Source organism: Temnothorax nylanderi, unplaced genomic scaffold (genome assembly GCF_030848795.1).
Source record: "Temnothorax nylanderi isolate EJ_2023f unplaced genomic scaffold, tnyl_v1.0 TNYL_tig0194_pilon, whole genome shotgun sequence".
NCBI classification, from domain to species: domain Eukaryota; kingdom Metazoa; phylum Arthropoda; class Insecta; order Hymenoptera; family Formicidae; genus Temnothorax; species Temnothorax nylanderi.
Genome location: NW_027249256.1, coordinates 128150 through 148260, shown reverse-complemented (window position 1 = coordinate 148260; position 20111 = coordinate 128150). Strand labels below are relative to the sequence as shown.

General features: G+C 39.7%; 2 protein-coding genes across 5 annotated transcripts; both read left to right on the top strand.

Moving 5' to 3' along the window:
• The first annotated feature begins 554 nt into the window (after positions 1–554).
• On the top strand, positions 555–20077 carry Nst (phosphoglucomutase 3-like protein nst). Of its 4 annotated transcripts, XM_071716855.1 has the most exons (5): positions 555–579; positions 2025–2169; positions 3070–3140; positions 3858–5184; positions 17908–20077. In XM_071716855.1, the coding sequence occupies exons 2-5, from the start codon at positions 2162–2164 to the stop codon at positions 18044–18046; spliced, it is 1545 nt and encodes a 514-aa protein (XP_071572956.1). In that variant the 5' UTR covers positions 555–579; positions 2025–2161; the 3' UTR covers positions 18047–20077. The 4 variants fall into 4 exon arrangements, with proteins under 4 accessions (XP_071572956.1, XP_071572958.1, XP_071572955.1 ...); XM_071716857.1 differs by lacking the exons at positions 555–579; positions 2025–2169; positions 17908–20077 and adding exons at positions 2525–2860; positions 12180–12299; XM_071716854.1 differs by lacking the exons at positions 555–579; positions 2025–2169 and adding an exon at positions 2526–2860.
• Positions 12483–15759, top strand: LOC139778768 (uncharacterized). The gene is made up of 4 exons (XM_071716853.1): positions 12483–12843; positions 12910–13099; positions 13179–13279; positions 13693–15759. The coding sequence occupies exons 1-4, from the start codon at positions 12483–12485 to the stop codon at positions 15597–15599; spliced, it is 2559 nt and encodes an 852-aa protein (XP_071572954.1). The 3' UTR covers positions 15600–15759.
• Positions 20078–20111: the final 34 nt, after the last annotated feature.

The window sequence follows — 20111 nt, the reverse complement described above, 5'->3', positions numbered from 1 at the left end:
AAGATGCTCATTGGTCCAGCGGTCTTATGCTATGCTTATGTAGCCTATGCAATTTTGTGTGCGATGGCCTATAGACCAATCCATTTCTTTATGTATATTGTGACCGGACAGAGGGTTGTTACCGACACACTCTGCATCTGATCCTTTTTATCATCGGTCGCCACTCGATTTTATTCAAGAAATCGAGAAAGAGATAATTGAATTTCACTGACCCTTCGATGGACTCCGCCAATTCCCCTCCTTTACTGTTTCAGGCGCACCCGCTGGGACTCTGGATCATCGCTGGACCTTGCTTTGGTTGACCTTCTCCGGGACGGCAGCTGTTCACCGCTGGATTCGTCGCCCCTCTGGACCTCCGCTGGACCTCCTCTGGACCTCTCGTCGCAGTTGGGTGACACCGACAGGTAGGTATTACGGGAACAGGTAAGTCTTTCGCTCGTGTGGGTTATGTGCGCGGAAAATCGTTTGAATAATTTTGATTCAGGTTGTTTGTATGTAACAGACAATTTATTCTACTCCTTTTACTTTACAGGTTCTACGATCGGCTCCTCCCGTACTTGGGGAGTTACCGCCGCTCGCGTAAGTACAACTCGTTTATACGCGTACAAAGATTTTCCCGTACCTTCTGATAGCGCGAAGCGGACTCTTCCTTTCTTCCGCCTTGCTGCCCTTTTATCCTCGAGCTTCTTCCCCACTTTTGCCCTGGCACGCCTAATTCACGCGCCCGCTGTATGGTGGGCCCTTTTGTTCGCTCGTCAGTTCTGACATATGCCTTCGCTTTCGCTTCCGCGTTCCGTGATAATTGTTCACATATACTCGCTCGCAGACAATACATTCAATGGATAAATTCCTCAGTTTTTCGGTGTTTTCGCCGTTTGCGAATTCGCATAGAAGCACGTACGCTCTCTCACATGTTCTTGTCTTGCCGCTTTCTCTTATGTTCTATTCGCTTTTACCCGAAGTTTCGTTTCCTCTTTAATTATGATGGTTAGCCTATTTAAAATTTTTTTTGTCGTTTTGAACATTATTTTATCGTGGAAACGGAACTTCGCGTTTACATTGCCGAAGCGCTTCGTTATCACCCGTGGTGATGTTTTGGTGACGCCATCCGCACACCTGGGTCGTCTAGGTCCGTTCGCGACTTCGTGATCCGAATGATCAATCGAGTTTACTACTTTTGAAACACCCTATATCATTTTATCCTAAGTCGGGCACCGCCGAATCTACAACTTTGCGCGCCACGTAGGGTTTATTCCGTCGTCTCTCCTGCTATTCAACCGCGTGTCCCCCTCGCCATCGGGGGAATGTGAGAAGCAAATTAATCGTTTCTCTCTAATATTTAATCCTGCCGTCGTGAATCGGCCTTTAATTCGCGCGCACATATCTCCTTAAGGCGCTTCTACCTTGCGCTTTGCGCTCGCGCCTCTCCTTCTAGCGCCGCTTTCCCGTGTGGGCCGGCCTTTAAGCCTTACTTGTTTGTAACCCAAAGGACGGTTGACATGACCGAGTTCGCCGCTCGAGGAAAAACCTTTGTTAACCGAATAAGTCGGTTTTGCCGCGGAATTGACAAAATAAATGCGTTTAGTGTTTACTGATTGACGCCTTTCACATAATACACGTCATATTATCTGAATCTTTGTTTTATCAAATAAATCGTGTTAATGGTACTGCATGCTACCATTACTCGTAAGCGTACTGCACGCGCGAAGAAAACAAAAAAAAAAAAAAAGGAAAGGAAAAGAAAATGAAAATTAACAAATATCTTATGTCTGACGTGTTGTGTTTTCGCGTCACTCTCGCTGTCAATTTTGACAATGGAAACTATTTCTAACGCTGAACCTAAAGTATTAATGCTAAATAAACCCTTTTTATGTTTATACCTCGCGAAATATAATTTGCAAAAGAAAAATCATACATAATTATTCGGAGGTTATTAAGAATTACGAACTAAACATTATGAAAAGTTTCGACGCCTTGTCATCACTCTGTCTCGTTATTAGTTCTTTTCTATTTTTATTTTACAGGGGTACCTGACGCTTCACTTCTCGCGCGCCGTCGACTACTGCCCGCTCGGTGGACTCCCTGCCCTCTTGCTGGATCTTTGCGAGGCCTCTTCTCACCGCCTCGGCTTGCTTCCTGGACGCCTTTCCGGCCAGTATTAATGGCTTGGTAAGCATCACGTTGTCCGCGATGATTGGCTGTTGTCGCTGCTCCGTCGGGGCTACTCCGAACGCAGCTGACGGCTGCAATATGCTTATGCACCTATGCAAATTTGTCTGGATTGACCTAGGTGCATAAGCATATGCATAAAGAAATAGATATGGTTACGCATTTATGCGTTATGCAGAAGTGCGTGCTCCCCGCTTTTAAGGCCATCGCACACAAAATTGCATAGGCTGCATAAGCATAGCATAAGACCGCTGGACCAATGAGCATCTTATGTAAATCAATATGGCGACTTTATGCTGGATGCTCATTGGTTTAGCGGTCTTATGCTACGCTTATGCTAAGCTATGCATTTTGTGTGCGATGGCCTTTAGGAGCGAATACGGCTGTGTTCCGTTTTATTCACTGCCAGTGCTGAAAATCTATAGTGTACATATGTGACGTAAACTATAGATTTTTAGTACTGGCAGTGAATATCGGAACGGAGTCTACATGCGAGTGCATATGGCAGAACGGTTCTCACGTGGTATGTACATACATACTGTCATTGTGTCATTCTAACGTCAATCTTGTCACCTGTCGAAGCGTGTTGACACATAATGGAACAGAGTTATTTTCGAGATGTCGTGAACGCGGAGTACAATCGGAAACACGACGAACGTATTGAATATGGTACCGCTGGCTTTAGAACCAAGTAAGCGCGAGTTTTTCCGGAATCATCGACACTTGTTGATTCCACCACATATGAAACAATATTGAAGTACATTTATTATTCAACTCACCAAAATCTTTCGCTAAGAGTTTTGCACAAAACTCTTTATTTTATTCCTCAATTATACATAATACAAAGTGAACAAGAAAGTATCTTGTATGTTTAACACGATTTTTACATGTCAATTTTAGGTCGGAGATCTTGGAGCATATCTTATATAGAATGGGCCTCCTAGCTGTATTACGATCCAAAGCAAAGAGAGGTGAGGGACATAGCGTGACATGATATACAGAATGTTAAACAGCTAAATTTGAAATTGAATTTAGGGCTGCGTTCCAAAACCATACTCTTAGCGCAAAGAGCGTGCTCTGTCCTTGTTCAACTTTCTGTAAGTAACAAAGATAGAACGACGCTTGAGCGTTAAGAGCGTGGTTCTGGAACGTAGCCTAGGCTAGGATCTTAAAACAAACAAAAATTTTCTTCTGGAGGTATAATTATTTTCATTTTGATTATCGTTAAGGGTCGACAGGAGCAGCTGATCGAGACACGGTGGAGATAAAAACTCGAAAATTTATTTTGACCATTTTTCCAAAAAATCGCTTTGTAGCAGTTTGAAGGCGATGCTGCTGATTACGAATATCGCAGTTAAAGTGCGATTTTCTCATTATTTTGACCGTAATATGGATTTTACGAATCGTAGTTCACGCTTGCCGCGTGGGGTCTCCACCGTGTCTCCTGTCGACCCTTAAGCATTAAAGAGAATAAACCTACATTATTTTGAAATTATTTATTCCTACTAATTCTGTAACTTTAGAAGTCAATATCTCTTGAACGAAGCGTTTGCGAGGAGTATACCTTCAGAGGAAAATTTTTAAGATCCTAAACTCATTTAAAGTTTGGCCGTTTAATCCAGGGACCAACCTGTATAATATTGAAACTTTAAGTCTTTTTATTCATTTTATGAATAAATTTTTTATAGCTGCCATAGGTTTAATGATTACCGCAAGCCATAATTTGGAGCCTGATAATGGCATCAAACTCGTTGACCCAGCTGGCGAAATGCTTGAGGCTTCTTGGGAAACGATAGCGACGAATTTAGCTAACGTGCAAGACAATGAATTGATATCAATGCTGACACATATATCCACAAGCGAAAATATTGACTTACTGGTGCCAGCCACGGTGATAATAGGAAGGGATACTCGTAGAAGCAGTCCCATCCTGTTGAACGCTGCACTGGCAGGAATCAGAGCTTTATACGGCAACGTTACAGATTTAGGACTGATCACGACTCCGCAGTTACATTACGTCGTGGTATGCACGAACACTAACGGTGCCTACGGCAATCCCACGCTGCAAGGCTACTATTCGAAGCTAGCAGCAGTATTCAAAAGCATACGAGGTACTGAGACAAACAACGGAATGTACATGAACGTATTGCAGTTGGATGCGGCAAATGGCGTCGGCGCTATCGCAGCAAAGGAGTTTCAGAGATCCTTGGAGGGCGTGCTAGATATCAGGTTATTTAACGACGGAAGCGGGAGCTTGAATCATATGTGCGGCGCGGATTACGTAAAAGTGCAACAAGCATTGCCTTTGAATATCCCATCTGAGACAAATGTCAGATGCGTTAGCATAGACGGGGACGCCGATAGAGTTGTATATTTCTACATAGATAGGGCTAATAAGTTTCATCTTTTGGACGGGGACCGAATAGCGACGTTAGTAGCCGCCTATTTCAAGGAACTATTGGAAACGAGTGGTTTAGCCTTACAATTGGGCCTGGTGCAAACTGCATATGCCAATGGTGGTTCAACCAATTATATTTCGAACGTATTGAGAGTCCCAGTGGCGTGCGTGCCAACTGGCGTGAAGCATTTGCACAAGAAAGCACTGGAATTCGACATTGGAATCTACTTTGAAGCAAACGGACATGGAACTGTCATCTTCAAGGATATTGCTAAAGAAACCATCAAGAATCACGCTAAAAACGAAACGCTTTTAGCGGCACAAAGAGTGGCCTCTGCAAAGTTGAGGGATGTAATCGATTTGATCAATGAAACGATCGGCGACGCGTTGAGCGACATGCTGCTAGTCGAGACTATATTACACGCCAAGGGCTGGGACGTTATCGAGTGGGAAAGAAGTTACAATGATCTCCCAAATAAGCAACTTAAAGTCAGAGTAAAAGACCGAAACCTTATAACAACAACGAATGCTGAAAGACATTGCTTGACTCCCGTTGGTTTGCAAGAAGAGATCGATAAGATCGTCTCGAAATATTCAAGAGGTCGATCTTTTGTTAGGTATGATATATCTTTGTATTTTGATGTACCTACAAAACTGCGTTCGGAGACTTTCAAAGTATCTTTCGTTTATTAAATGCTTATTGAAAGATCATAAACATATAATAAAAATTAAGTTGAAGGACCCGCGAAATTAAAATTAAAAATTGGAAAGACTGTGAGAGTCAGACTCGGTTCTCTGTGCGTAATCACTGATTTATTACTTATTACGTTTTACATCCATTTATCCGTACGTTTCGACTCAAGTTTGAGCCATCTTCATCTTCAGCGGTATAATATTAATAATAACGTTCTCCGTTCCACAGTGGTGAATTTCATGATTCGAGATTTCAGAAACGAAATTGACTTTGACTAACATAGTACAGTCATTTGGTTGTAAAAGAAGAGGTTACCTGGAAAGTTTTCCGGGAGTTTTGAAAATTGGTAATTTTATATATTTCGATGTGCTCTTTCCGAATTTCAACTTTGCCACCTCGTATCTTTGCCGCTCGCGCCGCCGTATTGGAAAAATGGCGCCTAAAAGCAGTTTTTTGACAATATCTCCTTTCCGACTCATTCCACGATAAAAACATTTATATACAAAATAAAACTAGAGAAAATTTCCTACAATTTATATAATAACCTTTTTTTCGTAAAATTAATAGTTTGGCGTACGAGCGCCGCAAAGTGTAGTTTAACACGCGTTTTGGCCTAAAAACTCATTTCCACACCACCTTGAGGTAGAGTAAGCGGCGCGTTTTTTTTACCGTGGTATCCCCAGTAGGCCTAGTCCACATGCAATTCACTATTCTAAAATTTAGCGCATTCTTCTTCGCTTCGCTGTTCTTGATGGACCAGGTGTTGCGAGTTCATCGTCATTAGTACTGATCGAAACGTCACAGACCGAAATTTCTTCCACATCATCCGCGATGGGATTATCAGTTTCATCACAATCCTCTTCGTTCTCGATTTCATCATACGTTTGCTCGAAAATAGTCTCCGTTTCTTCCTCTTCGTCGCTATCTTGTGATGGAACTTGCGAGTTATCACAGGTACCACTACAATTCGTGCATATAACAAAGCACTTTAACCCAGCCTTTCTGCATCCACAGGCTTTCTGACATCTTTTTTTGCATTTGCAAGAAATAAGTTTTAACAAGCTTTCCGGAGCTGGGGGCTCAAGTGTGGTGACAGGAATTAGCCCGTTCCAAATCATTAACATGCTCGAGACGCTCAACAATCGCTCGACCCCAATCATCATTACGAGCTCGAGCAAGTTCTGAAATACTGTTTCTCATCGATAATCGCAAATGCAAAAAAAGATGTCAGAAAGCCTGTGGATGCAGAAAGGCTGGGTTAAAGTGCTCCGTTATATGCACGAATTGTAGTGGTACCTGTGATAACTCGCAAGTTCCATCACAAGATAGCGACGAAGTTTCGAGCAAACGTATGATGAAATCGAGAACGAAGAGGATTGCGATGAAACTGATAATCCCATCGCGGATGATGTGGAAGAAATTTCGGTCTGTGACGTTTCGATCAGTACTAATGACGATGAACTCGCAACACCTGGTCCATCAAGAACAGCGAAGCGAAGAAGAATGCGCTAAATTTTAGAATAGTGAATTGCATGTGGACTAGGCCTACTGGGGATACCACGGTAAAAAAAACGCGCCGCTTACTCTACCTCAAGGTGGTGTGGAAATGAGTTTTTAGGCCAAAACGCGTGTTGAACTACACTTTGCGGCGCTCGTACGCCAAAACTATTAATTTTACAAAAAAAAGGTTATTACATAAATTGTAGGAAATTTTCTCTAGTTTTATTTTGTATATAAATGTTTTTATCGTGGAATGAGTCGAAAAGGAGATATTGTCAAAAAACTGCTTTTAGGCGCCATTTTTCCAATACGGCGGCGCGAGCGGCAAAGATACGAGGTGGCAAAGTTGAAATTCGGAAAGAGCACATCGAAATATATAAAATTATCCATTTTCAAAACTCCCGGAAAACTTTCCAGGTAAAACTACCAAATGACTGTACTAAACAAGGGAACGGTCGGAAGTGTCCCTACCCGATTTAGATGCGCTTTGGATATGTTGAGCATCAAAAAACATTAGACACGTATTTTTTTGCGGCGTATCTCGACGTTTATTGGTTGAAAAAACTCGATTTGGAACCTACCCGATTTGGATGCGCTTTGGATATGTTGTTGAGCATCAAAAAACATTAGACACGTATTTTTTTGCGGCGTATCTCGACGTTTAGGGGTTGAAACAACCCCTCGAAAATAACGGATTTTATATTTTTTTGCGAATATCTTCGAAAATATAAGGCGTAACGACAAAAAATTTATACGAAATGTTTATGGCTTTTTGTGCTCTTTACAATGGCGTAACCAGATTTTTCAAATTGGTCACATTTTTTAATTTAACCCCACCCCCACCTATTATTTTTGCCAAATATAACAATTTTTCCAACGCAAATTTAAGAGCGTCAAATGCCAAATACATCCATGTGTATTTTTATTATGATACCATTAATCATTATTAGATTTTTGGCAAGACGAGATGATATGTGGTATAGGCGTCGCGCTGTAGGTAGGTGTTGCGTTATTTCTGTTCAGTTGCGCCGTACGCTTAAAAATTTCCATTTCAACTCCGGGATGACCGAAAGCGCTGATGCAAAGGCCAGCGCAAGGCACTGACAGCGAGAGGTTAACGCTATTTCGAGAGTCCTAGACTAGCAACGGAATGTCGACTCCGACAAATTGTAAGATCGGGCGGGCAGTCGCAAATCATAATCTGAACGAACACGTGCGTCACATTAACCGCTACAATAATATACTATCCCGGTTACGGCACAACAAAATCAACAACCAAATTTACGCATTTGAATATCATTTTCTCGTGTCATAATTCCGGAAAGCAAGCATTTCAGATCGTAAGTTTGAAGTGTAAAGAACTGTGTGTTGTACGCTGTCGTTTTGTGAACATGTAAGTGTATTTTTATTGTTAACTTTTATTGGTTTCTTACGCTTGTTACTTTTTCCTTTGATATTGAATATTTAATATAATTTTTTATTCAGCTCTTACTCAATTCTTTGCCAGTTTTGCCAGTGACTATATAATCTTTTGGGAGAGATGCACTTGGACACGGTACATTTGGACACGGTCATTTGAACACGATCAATCGGACACCGTTTATTTGGCCACGGTTCATTTGGACACCGTTCATTTGGACACGGTTTATTTGGACACGGTTCATTTGGACACCGTTCATTTAAACACGGTCATTTGGACACGATCAATTGGACACCGTTTATTTGGACACCATTCATTTGGACACGGGGCATTCGGACACCGTTCATTTAGACACGGTTTATTTAGACACGGTTCATTTGGACACGGTTCGTTTGGACACCGTGTATTTGGACACGGTTTATTTGGACACGGATTATCTGGACACCGTAAAAAATACGGCCTGTGCAGTTGGACACCGTAAAAAATGCGGCCTGTGCAGTTGGACAAAAAAATGCGCGATCTGTGCAGATGGACACGAAAATGCGCGACTTGTGCAGTTGGACACCGAAATGCGCGACCTGTGCAGATGGACACGAAAATGATAGACATGTTAATCATAAATTATGTTAATATTGTTGCATCCTTACTCGTCAATATATCCTATATAATATATCAAAGTACATGCGTGGGCGGGGGGGGCCTCGTTCCCCCTGCACCCCCCATGCACGCGCATTTCGGTGTCCAACTGCACAGGCCGCGCATTTTCGTGTCCATCTGCACAGGTCGCGCATTTTGGTGTCCAACTGCACAGGCCGCGCATTCTGGTGTCCAACTGCACAGGTCGCGTATTTCGGTGTCCAACTGCACAGGCCGCGCATTCTGGTGTCCAACTGCACAGGTCGCGCATTTCGGTATCCAACTGCACAGGCCGCATTTTTTACGGTGTCCAACTGCACAGGCCGTATTTTTTACGGTGTCCAGATAATCCGTGTCCAAATAAACCGTGTCCAAATACACGGTGTCCAAACGAACCGTGTCCAATTGAACCGTGTCCAAATGAACCGTGTCCAAATGAACCGTGTCTAAATGAACCGTGTCTAAATGAACGGTGTCCGAATGCCCCGTGTCCAAATGAACGGTGTCCAAATGAACCGTGTTCAAATGAACCGTGTCCAAATAAACGGTGTCCAATTGATCGTGTCCAAATGACCGTGTTTAAATGAACGGTGTCCAAATGAACCGTGTCCAAATGAACCGTGTCTAAATGAACCGTGTCCAAATGAACGGTGTCCAAATGAACCGTGGCCAAATAAACGGTGTCCGATTGATCGTGTTCAAATGACCGTGTCCAAGTGCATCTCTCCCAAAAGATTATATAGTCACTGGCAAAACTGGTAAAGAATTGAGTAAGAGCTGAATAAAAAATTATATTAAATATTCAATATCAAAGGAAAAAGTAACAAGCGTAAGAAACCAATAAAAGTTAACAATAAAAATACACTTACATGTTCACAAAACGACAGCGTACAACACACAGTTCTTTACACTTCAAACTTACGATCTGAAATGCTTGCTTTCCAGAATTATGACACGAGCAAATGATATTCAAATGCGTAAATTTGGTTGTTGATTTTGTTGTGCCGTAACCGGGATAGTATATTATTGTAGCGGTTAATGTGACGCACGTGTTCGTTCAGATTATGATTTGCGACTGCCCGCACGATCTTACAATTTGTCGGAGTCGACATTCCGTTGCTAGTCTAGGACTCTCGAAATAGCGTTAACCTCTCGCTGTCAGTGCCTTGCGCTGGCCTTTGCATCAGCGCTTTCGGTCATCCCGGAGTTGAAATGGAAATTTTTAAGCGTACGGCGCAACTGAACAGAAATAACGCAACACCTACCTACAGCGCGACGCCTATACCACATATCATCTCGTCTTGCCAAAAATCTAATAATGATTAATGGTATCATAATAAAAATACACATGGATGTATTTGGCATTTAACGCTCTTAAATTTGCGTTGGAAAAATTGTTATATTTGGCAAAAATAATAGGTGGGGGTGGGGTTAAATTAAAAAATGTGACCAATTTGAAAAATCTGATTACGCCATTGTAAAGAGCACAAAAAGCCATAAACATTTCGTACAAATTTTTTGTCGTTACGCCTTATATTTTCGAAGATATTCGCAAAAAATATAAAATCCGTTATTTTCGAGGGGTTGTTTCAACCCCTAAACGTCGAGATACGCCGCAAAAAAAAAAAATACGTGTCTAATGTTTTTTGATGCTCAACAACATATCCAAAGCGCATCCAAATCGGGTTTTTTTCAACCAATAAACGTCGAGATACGCCGTAAAAAAAAATACGTTTCTAATGTTTTTTGATGCTCAACAACATATCCAAAGCGCATCCAAATCGAGTAGGGACACTTTCGACCGTTCCCTTGTAAGAGATCCATGTCTGTAAAAGTATTTTCATTATTACTATAGATATTGTTATAAAATCTAAGATAACTCACCAAGTAGTCTAGAGAACGAGAACATCGAAACATAAAGCCAATCGAAGTAAATATAAAATTATGGTGTGACATCAAATAAATTTTCTACGAAGAGATCAAAAGATGTTGTCGACACGACGCATAACAATGACTAAGTTTACACGGCGCCGTTAATCGGGTTTAATAACATCGGTAGTTTTTAGACTAGCCAATCACACTCATTCTTCAGAAGAAGGGAATAGCTGTGATTTGCCAGCCTAAGAACTACCGATGTTATTAAACCCGATTAAGGGTGGCGTGTAACAGCGGTCAATGATATGATTAGATATTGTAAGAAGGGGCATGTCCTAGGTCAAAGTAACAGAGAAATAAGAGTTATAGAAGTGTAGGTCAAACCAAAATAATAACTAGTAAAAACAAAATAATAAATATTCAATGTGTAAACAATAAAACGTGATCTGACAAAAGACAAAATGTTTATGGACATGGTTTACAATTTATTTAAAATAGACACATGCATGGTGCATAAACTCTGTATCAGTTTGAGAGTTGAGACTATTCTTTTGTAACTTAATATGGGCCATCTCAGAAACTAGTCGCTTTGATAAAAATTTGTCCTTATCTAAGATTTCCAGCGTTCTCACAATCAAATTCGTGATCAAAATTAATTCTATGTTCAGTAATGACAGACTGAGTTGTTGTATTTCTATGAATATGGTTACGATGTTCAGAAATTCTAGTCTTTAATTGCCTCATCGTCTGACCAACATGAAGCGTCGCAATTTTTACATGATATTTTATACACATTTTTATTTGATTGGATTGGGAGAATATCCTTCTGTACTTTAATAGAATTCTTAAGTTTATTCAAACTATAAAACGAGAAGTTAACATTAAGATCCGTGACAACATTTTTCCGAAATATTAGAGACATATGGAACCGTAAACCAAGTGCGTTGTTCCTCTTCATTCGTGGGTGGAGGTTCGTTCTGTTCACGAGTACATTTGAGCGTCGTGTCGACAAGATCTTTTGATCTCTTCGTAGAGAATTTATTTGTACCAGATGGCATACCATAATTTTATATTTACTTCGATTGGCTTTATGTTTCGATGTTCTCGTTCTCTAGACTACTTGGTGAGTTATCTTAGATTGGTAATTATGCATAAAAACACCCCACCCGCCCAATGACCTTGACCTTGACATATGTTGTCAAGGTCACTCTCTTGAGTGACCTTCAGAAGGTTTTAACCGGCGGTCGTTATTCGTTAAAAAGTTATTAACAAAAAAAAGTTTGGAAAATATAGCAGCTATTTTGAGTATTGGAAGGCATAAATGACTAATATATATATGTCGAAATAGTTCACGCATACACTTTCCACGCGAAACGAGGTGCCACATGGGTTCGTGGCGTGCTTTACAAGCTCGTTTATTGTATATCGCCACAAATATTCACACAGATGAGATGCTCGACTAATGGGACTAACTTATCTTGTTTAAGGTGGTTCATGCAGTACTTGCAAGTCAAATAGGCAACTATTCTTATTAGTGATAAATAAGTGTGATTTTTGTCCGTAAAAATCAGCATATAATTAGATTTTTTATTTATAACATCTTTAATGTTATACGACCTCTACGTAATTAAAATATTGAGACAAAAGTCACATTTTTTGCTAGAGTTGTGAGCCGTGTGAATATATGTATACAACAGCAGCGCGGCAACGTCGCAGTCAGCTGATTCAGCAGTCTTCGCGTCGTCGCGATCTACATAACCTAGTGTAGTACGTAGATAAAAGTGTGAAATATGAGTTGGAACGAGCAGCCTCGACGTAAGGGACGTTTCGAGACGAAACGGAAAATTGCGTGGAAAAACAATGTCGTCGCCGGAGCCAAAAAAAGAAAATTAGCATCTGACATAAATAAAGTCGAAGGTCAGCGAATCGTGAATATCACGCGAGTGGCGGAGGATTTGTGGTGCAAGTCCTGCAATAAAACACTTTCGTTTCGGCACGTAAAAAGTGAAACCATATGCGGTTTGGCAAGCACCTTCAAAGTGCAGTGTCCAAATTGCATCATGATAAAAACAGTCGCAACTAGTAATCGGGCAAAAGATGTCAGCGATAATCGTAAAATGATGTTTGAGAATAATTACAAAGGAGCTATAGGTAGGTGAATATCGTCGGATCCAATATGATTGTCTCTCGACAAATTTATAATATACAATATTTTAGGAGTCATCGATGGAGGCATTGGTGTAACGCAGTTGAACACTTTCTTGTCAACCATGAACATTCCATCAGTCCATTCTACGTTATTAAAACGTTACGAACGTTTAGTTGGGGTCGCTATCGAAGCAACTGCTAAGGAGAGTTGTGCCGAGGCAATAAAAATAGAAAAAGAGGTTTCTATTGCTGCAGACACGTAAGCTAAAGTGTTATATGACTGACATCTATCCCTGTCATGCAACGCATGCAATTAAAAAGAGAAACGTTAATTCTAGATCGAGGCAACCACGAAGTAACGATCCTGTAATGATCGCAGCTTCCTACGATGCTGCCTGGCCAAAGCGTGGAAATGGTCACTCATATGATAGTTTAGCAGGTATTTCTGATGTTTTAGTTGCAAATGATTGAAACGCAGGCTAAACGCGTAATAGTGTACATACAACTACGATTATATATATAACTTATATATACAACTGTATACAACAATTTTAGAATAATGAAATAAATAATACTTTATACAATAATTACTATATACAATAATATAACTTTATAGAATAATTACTATATACAATTTTAGAATAATTAATGAAATAACTAATACTTTATACAATAATTACTATATACAATAATATGTATAACTGTATAGGATATTTACATTAGATATATTTTTCTATATTCAAAATATGACGTGTGTTTTAAAATATTTTTATCATCTCGCAAAAGAAATGAATTAAATATGAAACCGTACATTCTACTCCTGATTCCATAAATTCTTCCCATTTCTCTTAGCTCTCGGATCTTTAATTGGCTCGAATTCAGGAAAGATTCTTGGATGGTCGACTCGGGTTAAGCACTGCCGAAAGTGTCAAGCGGGGCATAGCCCAGAAGATCACGACTGTCGGCTCAATTGGACCAGGAGTGCAAAAGCAATGGAATCAGATATAGCAGTAGAAATTATTGCAAAAAATAAAGATCTCGAAGAGAATAACGTCAAATTGGGCACACTTATTGGTGATGATGATAGCTCCACAATTGCTGCAGTCCGTCGTGAATGCAGCCATCCTGTAACCAAGTGGTCCGATTTAAATCACGCTACAAAGAAGTTGAGCAAAGCTTTGTGGTTGCAAAAACTTCCAAGAGACGTGATAGAATACTTAAAATACTGCTTTGGATGTGCTTTGAAAAAAAACATAGGCGATGTAGAGGCTACAGAAAAAGCCTTAAAAAACATTATACCCCATGCGTTTGATGAGCACGAAAACTGTGGCGCGTGGTGCAAGTATAAAGAGGATCCCGAGAATTACAAGCATAATGGGCTACCGGGAGGCAAAGGACTCACTGGATCTACCACAAGAGCAGCACTTACATCCATTTTTGATGCATTTTGGAAAAATGCAGATAAACTCGCCCCATGTGGGTCTAGTCAACCGAACGAAGCTTTCAATTCGAGTGTGGCAGCTAAAAACCCAAAATCTCACCACTACGCTGGTTCTGAATCGTTCGACTTTCGTGTTGCTGCTACAGTCTGCGAGAAGAATATCGGCACAAAATATGTCGTCGATTTGAACCAAAAACTCGGGCTGTCTCCAGGTAAAATAACCGAAGCTTTTCGGAAGAAGAAAGATTACTATCGAGCTAAGAGAAAAGAACGAGCGCAAAGGCCGGAAATCAAGAGACGACGTCTCTTTCTGCAAAAACAGCGGTCCAGTAAGAAGAGTAGCGCCGAGAGAAAGGAAGGAATAACATACTTGTCTGAGTGTGGATTTGATGGAATAGCGGATCTCATCGATAGCCCTATCGTAAGAAAAGCTGCACCTGCCGACAGTCCTATAGTTTATTTCGATCTCGAAACGACGGGACTTTCTTTACAATACGCGGAAATTTGTCAAATTGCTGCGAAATATCAAGATCAAGAATTTAATGCGTACATGGTGCCGTTGAGAGCCATTTCGAAATCGGCTGCCGAGGTAACTGGCTTGTCAATCTGCGGCGGAGAAATGTTTCTCAATGGACAGAAGGTCGAGACAATTCCATTTCATGCTGCTCTTCAGAACTTTCTGCAGTTCCTCAGTAACATAGGCAAGGAAATTACTTTGGTTGCCCACAACGGATTCAAGTTTGATTCTCGGTTTCTTATCAGAGATATTCGCGCAAACAATCTGTGGGACGACTTTATATCCATCGTGTACGGTTTCGCGGATACTCTTGGCATTTTAAAAGCAAAATTGCCTGCCAGAACTGCTGCGAAGCTAAAATTTAATCAAGTTGATCTGGCACGTGATTTGTTGGGCGAGAATGTCGTGCATGACGCTCACAATGCATTGAACGACGTGAAAATTCTCCAGAAAATCGTTGATAAAGCTGAAGTTACACGTAAAGAATTGTTGGACAGCTCGAAATCTGTGACCGCTTTGATGCAGATAAGTCAAAGGTCTGCTTTGAAAAATGTTAATAAATTAACGTTGGATTGTATGAAGAGTTCTATTTCTGTGAGCATGATTGGAAAGATGGCAGAAGCAGGTATAACGCTTGATTATTTGCAACGTACCTATAAAAAAGGGAGCGATAAGGGCATAAAACTTCTACTGGGCGAAGATATTGGAGGACGCCCAAGAGTAACGAAGAATAAGAAAGTTCTCCAGAATGTCATCGCAGAGGTGATAAATTCAATAGGAAATACGCAAATTAGCCCGTGATTTTTCATCTAGAAGATGTTATCGTCAATGCGTCCCACCTCTGTGCAAATATTTTGATTTAAAAAATTATATTTTTTCCTTTATATATATTATATACGTAATGTGATATTAAATATAATGCACTTATGATAAATAGAATAAACGATGCATGTTAAAATTATTTGGACATCCTATAACTTCATTATATTGAAACTTGTATTTATTTAGTATTTTGATAAAAAAAATGATTTTTTCCCCTTTATATATATTATATACGTAATGTGATAATAAGTATAATGCACTTATGATAAATGATAAATAGAATAAACGATGCATATTAAAATTATTTTACATTTCATAACCTCATTACACGGAGGAATAGAATCTATGCGCTATACTCATCAGCTGACACGTGCGACGTTGCCAAGTTGCCGCTCGAGTCCAGCCATCAGTTCCGTGTTGTCGATTTAGTCAATCGAAAATTACGTTTTATTATTATATGGTACGGTCAATGAACTCGAGCTTTCATCCAGTATCTTGCAAAATGTTTATTGCATCGTTCGTCAGTTTTTGGTTCGTTTATCTATTTTTGAAGTATTGCAATTTTTGCAGCATAAGCGCTTTAACCTCGTTTTTCGGATAAGGGGTCCCCCCACCGCGTTAAATTGGCAAAGTTTACGGACAGATATCTCCGGAACCAATCGGTTAAAAAATCCAAAATTTTACAGACACACTCGAGGAACGTTAATCTTTCATTTCATATTACATTTTCCGGGCTAAGTACATATGACCTAAATGCATGAACCACCTTAATACCACCTCTACTTAAACGAACTTGTAAAGCACGCCACGAACCCATGTGACAACTCGTTTCGCGTGGAAAGTATATGCGTGGAGGCAACGACATAAAATATGGTGTACTCAGGAAATTAATAGAGAACATATAATGTTTCATTATGTATATATATATATAAGCGAGCTCGTAAAGCACGCCACGAACCCGTGACAACTCGTCTCGCGTGAAAATTGTAAACACAGAACATAAACACAGTCTTTTCAAGAAATACAATCTTTTCCAACATATTTAGTTTTGGTGTAGACACTGAAAGGTAAACATGTTTCTACATGATTTTCTACATTTAACATATGACTACGCAGCCTTGATTAGGTTTTTGTGCGAAAAAGGAGTTATTCGCGATCGCATTACGTGTCCAAAATGTAGTAATATTATCGAACTTGATTTTGATAATAAATCGTTAGAATTCAAATGTCGAAACAAGTATTATGTCGAACACTGCAAGAAGAAAAAGCGACGAGTTGTTTGTACGTTTGGGAAAAGTGCTTTAGCTGGCACTTGGTTTTCCCACGGACATCTTGGAATTGTGAAAACTTGCAGATTCATCGGTTATTTTTTAATGATTCGGCCACCACGCCAATATTTTTCCAAGAACAATTACTTCCACGCAAGTACTTTCCACGCGAAACGAGTTGTCACATGGGTTCGTGGCGTGCTTTACAAGCTCGTTTAAGTAGAGGTGGTATTAAACAAGATAAGTTAGTCGATCTGTGTGAATATTTGTGGCGATATACAATAAACGAGCTTGTAAAGCACGCCACGAACCCATATGGCACCTCGTTTCGCGTGGAAAGTGTATGCGTGAACTATTTCGACATATATATTAGTCATTTATGCCTTCCAATACTCAAAATAGCTGCTATATTTTCCAAACTTTTTTGTTAATAACTTTTTAACGAATAACGACCGCCGGCTAAAACCTTCTGAAGGTCACTCAGGAGGGTGACCTTGACAACATATGTCAAGGTCAAGGTCAAGGTCATTGGCGGGTGGGGTGTTTTTATGCATAATTACCCTTAGATTTTATAACAATATCTATAGTAATAATGAAATTACTTTTACAGACCTCTTAATCTTAAGCCTTGTGTACACGATACTAGAAATCGGTCCGAGTTTCGGTTTAAGCCAATGAAACTGCTGCTTTTCTGTAAGAGCTGCAAGTTGATTGGCTTAAACCGAAACTCGGACCGATTTCTAGTATCGTGTACACAAGGCTTAAGTCAATTTTGTTTCTGAAATCTCGAATCATGAAACTCACCACTGTGTGGAACGGAGAATGTTATTATTATTATACAGCTGAAGATGGCTCAAACTTGAGCCGAAACGTACGGATAGATAAATGTAAAACGTAATAAGTAATAAATCAGTGATTCTGATATTACGCACAGAGAACCGCGTGTGACACTCACAGCCTTTCCAATTTCTAATTATAAATATATCACGGTCGAGGAAATCAATTAATTTTCTTTTTAGGCCTTCTGGAACTGAAGATATCGTGCGGGTTTATGCGGAATGTGAAAATTCATCAGATGTTGGCAAACTAGCCATGGGAGTAGCTTCACTCGTATACAGACTTGCAGGCGGTGTCGGACCGGAGCCCAATTTATCGTGATAAGATCAAAAGATCAGAGCCATGTTTATACATAGTTATTCATCAGAAACTGATACTCTCTTCCAGTATCGTTCAACTCGGTTCGATAATAACGAATTCGGTATACACTAACTCTATTTCAGTGCTATAAAGATTGCTACAGATAAAGTTATTTCAATGTTAAATAAGTACTTTGTGATCGATAAAATATCCAATATATATATATATATATATATATAATTGTAGCACTCCGGCGGAGTTTCTCTCCGCTCGTTCACTCGCGCACTCGCGTAATCGCTCGCGGCTCGCGGAAATGAAGGAAACACTTTATCGGGAGAGGAAAGGAGTCGTTTATTATTCACAATATACAGGCTCGATCGGTAAGAGATACGTCCGTCCGAAAACGAATCTCGCGGGAATCTGACAGGCGTTGTTTACATGGCAACACCCGTTAAGCCCCGGACACACTTTTTCGTAACAGTAACAGTAAAGTTTCGACCAATCGCGTGTGTCCGGGCCCTTACCAAAGACGCTTCACGACTGGAAATACCGGGCGACGTTCACAGCGCGGGTGCAACAATATATATATATATATATATATATATATATATAATGCTGAAATGTGATACTATTAACACTGGATATTTTATCGGTCAAGGGATTCATATTATGTTTTATCATTAATTAACACAAAATAGCAAAGTGATGAGCCGTAAGTCTTGTCTGCATATTATATTTGGATTCCGATATAAAGAAGAAAAAGCACATTGTGAAAAATTATACTACAAACATTGCATCAGATACACTGAAGCAATAACTGAAAGTTAATCATTAAGAATTAGATTCTTGTATTATGCTTATATTGTGGTTTGAGTATATTGTAGACAGATAATAAAAGTCAGATCTTATTTCAAGACTGTCTTAAGTAATGTCTTAAGATGCTAATACGGCTCTGTGATTGGTTCATAACATCTTAAGATTGTACTTAAGTCCCAGTCTACAATAGGTGTTTAAGCCCTAAGCCCTAAGAAATTGACCAATCACAGTCAATTATTCTCCTTAAATTCAACTGTGATTGAACAATTTCTTAAGGCTTAGGGCTTAAAATACCTATTGTAGACGGGTACTAAGACGGTTTTAAATATAAGATCCGACTATGAATACCGGCCATAGACATATATAATAGACTGAGCATTCCTATTGGAGCTTCTGGCAAGATCTGAAGAACAAAAGATATTACTTGCTGAGACGCTTTCCTTTTCTAACATTTAAGTTGACACAATTAGGCCCAGTTCAACAGTGGCCAGTTAGCTTAACTAGTAGTTAACTCTCACTCTCCGTCTCTTTCTAACCTTTGAGGTTAGAGTGAGTTAACTACTAGTTAAGCTAACTGGCCACTGTTGAACTGGGCCTTAGAAAAGGAAAGCGTCTCAGCATATCTCCTGTCCTTCAGATCTTGCTAGAAGCTCTCCAATGAGAATGCTCAGTCTATTGTATACGTCTATGGCTGCGGTCCACTTGACGCTACAAATGCTTCGAAGCATTCCTCTTCTCTTTTCTTTCAATGAAGAAAGAAGGAGAAGAAGAACGCTCCAAAGCATTTGTAGCGTCAAGTGGACCGCAGCTTATGAAACAGATTATAGCTTTGTTCAGATTATATAAATTTATGTTACTATTTACGTATATTTAGCAGTTTATCCCTAAAGCTAAGACTATACACGATTCCCAATGCCGTAAATCGCCGTTTGATACGCGTTCCAAATACTATATTCGTATCAATCCGTATTAAATCTCGGGTTATACCGGTGTAAACTGAGATTGTTACGGATTTGATACGAATATAGTACTTGGTACGCATACCAAACGGTCGGTATAAACTAGGCCATAGGGAAAATAAATTTTATGTGAATTTTATTAATGTTTTTTGTTGGTCTCCTTTAGGGTTTGAACGAGACAAAAATACGAAAGGCGAGATATATTCTAGTTTTATATTTAATGCATGTATTTTCGATATTTATATTTTTCCATTTTAATAAAAATCATACAAAAATATTCAGATTCAATTTCTCATCTTTCTTTGTCGTAT